The sequence below is a fragment of the Lithobates pipiens genome, unplaced genomic scaffold, assembly GCF_037356315.1.
Source record: "Lithobates pipiens isolate NorthernLeopardFrog02 unplaced genomic scaffold, aLitPip1_a1.2 Scaffold_22, whole genome shotgun sequence".
Taxonomy (NCBI): domain Eukaryota; kingdom Metazoa; phylum Chordata; class Amphibia; order Anura; family Ranidae; genus Lithobates; species Lithobates pipiens.
Window position 1 is genome coordinate 305,239,959 of NW_027507784.1, and position 5,962 is coordinate 305,245,920.

Sequence of the window (5,962 nt, forward strand, 5' to 3'; positions counted from 1 at the left end):
TCTGTGATATAAAGGGGACTGCACTGTAAAGGGGCACTGTGATGTAAAGGGACTGCACTGCAATGTAAAGGGGGGCTGTAGTGCGAAGGGGACTGCACTGTGAAGGGGCTCTGTGATATAAAGGGGACTGCACTGTAAAGGGGCTCTGTGATGTAAAGGGGCACTGTGATATAAAGGGGACTGCGCTGTAAAGGGGCACTGTGATGTAACAGGGACATATGATTACAGTGCCCCTTTAGGGGAGGTCCCCCTTTATATTATATTACCCCTAAACCTCAACCCCCCCTAATATGTACTGTATATGATATAACAGACGCTTCAGTTCATATATTTCTATATATTGCAGCTGTGGTCTGTGTTGTAATGTTAATGTCCTTTGGCCAAAATCTTGTTCGCAGATGGCTGCATTTGTCCTTTTTTTTTTTTTTTTCTTGTTCAAGCTTTGTTTTCTTTATTTTCACCTGGTGATCCAGCCAGGAAGGTTGTTTTGCAACATAACAAGCTCTCTTGTAAATGTATAATTTAAAGGGTTGAGACAAACCATTTACCACTGACCAAGGTGCTTACGGTTCATTCATTCGGTTTGAGGCTGCTTCAAGACTTAGGGGTACATTGTATGTTAATGCACTGTAACGAATTTATGTTATTGTATAAATATGTATTAAAGAGGAATAAATTATGCATTCTATACATACACATGTAGAATATGATGGTGCTATAGGAAAAAAAAAATATATAATAATGATAAATAAAAAAAAACACACACACAGTAAGTTTGTTACAAAACATTTTTTTATTATTTCCAAAATTGTGCGCTTCATTGATAAAGTACAGTCTTTGATGCTAATGCTGCAGACATGGAATTTTTTTTATTTTTTTGTAAAGTGCAAGCTTCCAAGTGAAATATGATTGGCAGTTAGACTTTCATTAAAAACAAAAGCAAACAGGTAGCTCATAAATGGCAGTGATTGGTCAGATTACAATGAAAACAGTTTAATGCCTTTTTATCGAACCCCCCCATCGGGCAAAAGCTTGAGCCGCCAAACTTTAACACTCAGATCTAAAAATAAGGATCTCTGGCTGCACCCTATCTAGGCAAATATTTTCTTCCTACAGTACAGCGGAATTTAAATTCCAAGTGGAGTAACTGGGTGTACACCCAGTTCTCTCCCTACCAGGATGTAGAACGGAGTGGGAAGCCTTGTCAATTTTTGGATGTTTTTATATACAGTTTTACTTAAAAAGTTTAAAAAAAATATATAAAATACTGCACAAGATGCGACCAATCAGATTCTATCTTGTGCAGTTGAACTTTGATGGTTGGTAAGGGTTAATGCACTTTGCGGTTTTTAATATGATGCACAATGTAATTATGAAGGTTGCATTTTCAGGTTTATGGATCAAACATGTATCAAGAACTATAGGCCAATCTAAGCTAAATTAAATGGGGGACTATATATACATATATATATATTGTTTACGCAAGGGTCCTCAGAAAGTTTCTGCACTTTTTTTAATTTAATAAAATATAATTATTATAAAAAAAAAAAAGAAAAAACACGGAAACTTTTTGAAGACGCTATATATATATTATAATAAAATATTATAATTATTTTTTTTAAAGTGCAGAAACTTTTTGAAGAAGCTATATATATTAGCATAAATGTATTTCATCTTGCAATCTACCTCATTAAGGAATTCATTGATGAAAAAACAAGCGTTGAATAACAAGGGGTTAATCTCATATCATGCAACCCTCAACATCTTGTGTTTTAGTCAAATAGAGTAAATAGGAGTCAGCCATATATCTTACAATCTAATTGTACAATCTCTTTGCAGATTCCGATCGCAGGCATTACAATTGAACTATATAATCTCCTTTAGATATACAAACGTCTATGTTAGTACGAGTGCCTATCACATTGGCTATACATTGAATGGATTTATAGATTGTAAAGATATTGTACAATGGGATTGTATTTTTGTATCATCTAGCATTAGATTAATCAAATTTAAAACAGCCAATCAGTTAGTCACGATTCAGGCAGGCACTTGGTTTACACACTGAACAATCACACTGTAACATGTATGGTCAGATTAACAACATTGAAAAACACCAACCTTTTAGTTCATTTCTAAGGTCACCAAAGACATTTTATTTAGAATACAATAAAGAATTGAGCAACTAATGTGATCATCTTTGGATGCCTGCTTTTCAAACAGAAAGATGTTTCTGGATGCAAAAATACTATTGTATCGGTCATAGAGATTTACCAGCATGCTGGCAGTTTTATGTCACTTGACAGTCCCAGGTTTTCTCTTTTTCATTGTGCAGGATAAAATAGAATAAGGAATTGAAATCTGTAATAATCTAACTAAAAAGCAGCATTCTTGGTTCTTTCATCTCATCAGAAGAGATACATTTACTTCAACGTCCATCCTAATACAATGCCTCTTATTTTAGTCCTGAACACCCCTCAGGTCCATTATGCAGTCTCAGAAAATGCCCAGCACCAGATGTTTGCTAGCTGCTGTGGAACTACAAGTCCCAGATTGCCTAAAGAGTTCTCTATGGCACAACAGCGGGAGTGCTGCAAGTTGCCTCAAGACCTGCGTCAGAATTACGCTTAGGAGCAGCCAGTGACTCCAACGTCTTCACCTAATTGTCAGTTCTTGGGTCTAGCAGCCCTCTAAGACAGTATACAGTTCTGCTGCTTCCTGCGCGACTGCTTTTTCCTGGGCTCAGGCTGCGCGCTGGCTCTTCGCCTCTCCAGCGCGGGGCTCAACAGACAAGGAAGGTTGACCCTGCGGAGCAGCTCCTCGAACACGTCCTGCACTTTGTGGTTGACCTTGGCCGAGGTCTCCACGTAGCCACAGTCCCACTCTAGCTCGGCCGTGGCGGCAGCCTGCACCGCCATCAGCTGCCCGGTCTCCCATTCCAGTCCTGGGAAGCGGTCAGTTTGGTTGCCCACCACCACTATGGGCACGCAAGTCTCCCCCTTGATCCTCAGGATCTCTTGCCGCAGCCGCTCGACCTCCTGGAAAGACTCCAGGTCAGCCAGGGAGAAGACCAGGGCGAAAGCGTCCCCTTGCTGGATGCGCAGCTTCTGCATGGCTGGGAAAGAGTAACTGCCGCTGGTGTCCATGATCTCTAGACGAAGCCGGAGGAGCTCTGGATCTGGCTCCAGGCAGTATACCTCTTCCACTGTACGCCGGTGCCTGTGCTCAAAGTGGTCGCACAGAAGTCGCTGGATCAGAGCTGTCTTGCCCACACCGGCAGCTCCCATGAAGACCAAACGCACGGTACCAGGGTTGGACACTGAGATGGACATGCTAGCCTCTTGGTCTTAATCGGAAGTGAAATTGGGCTTGATCTTAGCTTGCAGAGAAGTTGTGCTTGGTCTTAGACTGCAGAGAAGTTTTGCTTGGTCTTAGACTGCAGAGAAGTTGTGCTTGGTCTTAGACTGCAGAGAAGTTGTGCTTGGTCTTAGACTGCAGAGAAGTTGTGCTTGGTCTTAGACTGCAGAGAAGTTTTGCTTGGTCTTAGACTGGCAGAGAAGTTGTGCTTGGTCTTAGACTACAGAGAAGTTGTGCTTGGTCTTAGACTGGCAGAGAAGTTGTGCTTGGTCTTAGACTGCAGAGAAGTTGTGCTTGGTCTTAGACTGGCAAAGAAGTTGTGCTTGGTCTTAGACTGGCAGAGAAGTTGTGCTTGGTCTTAGACTGCAGAGAAGTTTTGCTTCATGAGTTTGGCTACTCACAATTTCTTCCAGCAGATTTGGATAATCGCACTGTCTTTTTGAGGATCAGTCTCTCATCCAAAGCCTCAGATTGTTTCTAATGGTCATACAGTTCTCCAGTTGATCACACTGGTCTTCAGATGATCAGAAGGTCTTCTCAATGAGCAGATGCCTTCAGTGCTGCACTGGAAATCAATGCTTAGCCAGAGCCACACTCCTCCTTCCAGCAAGAATCTCAGCTCTCTAATGATCTGAGCTGTTCCCACCACCTTTATGCGTCTCAGCGAGCAGCTCCAACCAATCAGCATGCAAGCCGCCTCCTCTGGATGGGCGGTTGCAAAGACTATATGCCAACAAGTCTGCAATTTTTTTTTTCTCTTTTTTTTTTTTGAGCTACATGTGTATTGTGTGTAGCAGCAGGTAGAGAGGGGAGGGGGAGGCTGAGGAGCTTGACAGTAGAATGGACAGCGAGGATTTTTTTTTATATTGCTGGCTGGCTCAGCACTTGCAATGTCTTTATAAAGAAATAATCTTTACATTCGTTGAAATGTTGCTGGCAGATAAAGCAACAAAATGCGACATGATTATGGTGGAACGCTACTTTCTCAACTAACAGTGGCGCTATGCTCAAAATAAAAACATGACATACGGCGGGGTGTTTTTTAAATGATAGAGACAGAATATCAACCAGAAATCCAGACAAAAAAAACGCATAAAACAAATGTTATAAATGAAGTTGCAGTTCAGTGAGTAAAATAAGTATTTGATCCCCAAGCAAAACAGGACTTAGTACTCGGTGGAGAAACCCTTGTTGGCAAGCACAGAGTTAAAACATTTCCTGTGGTTGATTATCAGGTTTGCACGCATCTCATGCCACATACACACGATCGGAATTCTGGCCAGAGAAAGACAGATGAGAGCTTTTCATCGGAAAAATGCGACCGTGTGTATGCTCCATCGGAATTTAGCTGTCCGAATTCCCGCCAGCCAAAAATTGATAGCATGTTCTCAATTTTCCCGACGGAAAAGCGTTCTATCGGTAATTCCGATCGTGTGTATGCAATTCCGACACACCAAAAATCACGCATGCTCAGATTCAACTACGAGACAGAAGCTATTGGCTACTGGATATTGAACTTTCCGACGAGAATTCCGATCATGTGTATGTGGCATAAGGAGGGATTTTGGTCAACTCTTCTTTGCAGATCTTCTCTAAATCCTTAAGGTTTCTTGGCTGTCGCTTGGCATCTCAAATTTTCAGCTCCCTCAAATTTTTTTCTATAGGATTAAGATCTGGAGACTGGCTAGGCATGATCTTAATGTGCTTCTTCTTGAGCTACACCTTTGTTGCCTTGGCTGTATGTTTTGAGTCATTGTCATGCAGTGTTCTGGCTGGGGGAAGAAGGTTCTCATCCAAGATTTTACAATATATAGCCCCATCCATTGGCCCCTCAATGCGGCAAAGTTGGCAAATACTTATTTTACTCACTGAACTGCAACCTGAAATTATAACGTTTGTATCCTGTATTTTTTCTGTATTTTTGGTTGAGATTCTGTCTCTATTATTTAAAATACACCTATGATAAAAAAAAAAAATTATAGACCCTTCATTTCTTTGTAAGTGGGCAAACGTACAAAATCTGCAGGGGATCAAATAATTATTTTCCCCACCATATATGCCGCCGTCTTTTACCGCCATTAGGCGTGCATTCACACTGAACGTGCACAAAGTTACACGATTTTACATGTACACTTGTTTAAAATGCGTGAAGCACTTGCAGTGATCTTCATTGGCAATGTCACCCCAAACACCAAGCAAGAACCGTGGTTTTGCACAAATGAAATCATGCAGCAAAATGCGCTGTTAGAAATTTTCGAAGTTTAACCGCTTGCTGACCAGTGCGCAACGATATATACGTCAGCACAATGGCACAGCTGCGCAAATGGGCGTACCTGTACGTCCTCTTTAAGACGTGGCATTGCGTGTACGCCACTGCGTAGTTTGTGACCGCGCCAGCGGGTTCCGCGGACTTGATGTCTGCCGGTGTCCCGCCATCGTGTCAATAGTGTCAAAAGTTTGTGTTGTGTCGACCATAATGTCGCAGTCACAATAAAAATCGCAGATCGCCGCCATTACTAATAAAAAAATAATAATAATGCAAATTCCATAAATCTATCCCCTATTTTGTAGACGCTATAACTTGTGTGCAAACCAATCAATATAC

The 5,962-nt window shown here is 41.4% G+C and overlaps 1 protein-coding gene across 1 annotated transcript; it reads right to left on the reverse strand.

Annotated features, from left to right (window-relative positions):
• Window positions 1–774: 774 nt before the first annotated feature.
• On the reverse strand, window positions 775–3,973 carry LOC143924830 (ras-related protein Rap-2c-like). The gene has a single exon (XM_077449317.1). The coding sequence runs from the start codon at window positions 3,330–3,332 to the stop codon at window positions 2,691–2,693; it is 642 nt and encodes a 213-aa protein (XP_077305443.1). The 5' UTR covers window positions 3,333–3,973; the 3' UTR covers window positions 775–2,690.
• Between the last annotated feature and the right edge of the window lie 1,989 nt (window positions 3,974–5,962).

Bases quoted from the DNA above. Each gene is read 5' to 3' on its own strand.
- LOC143924830 (XM_077449317.1), bottom strand. From the start codon at position 3,332: ATGTCCATCTCAGTGTCCAACCCTGGTACCGTGCGTTTGGTCTTCATG.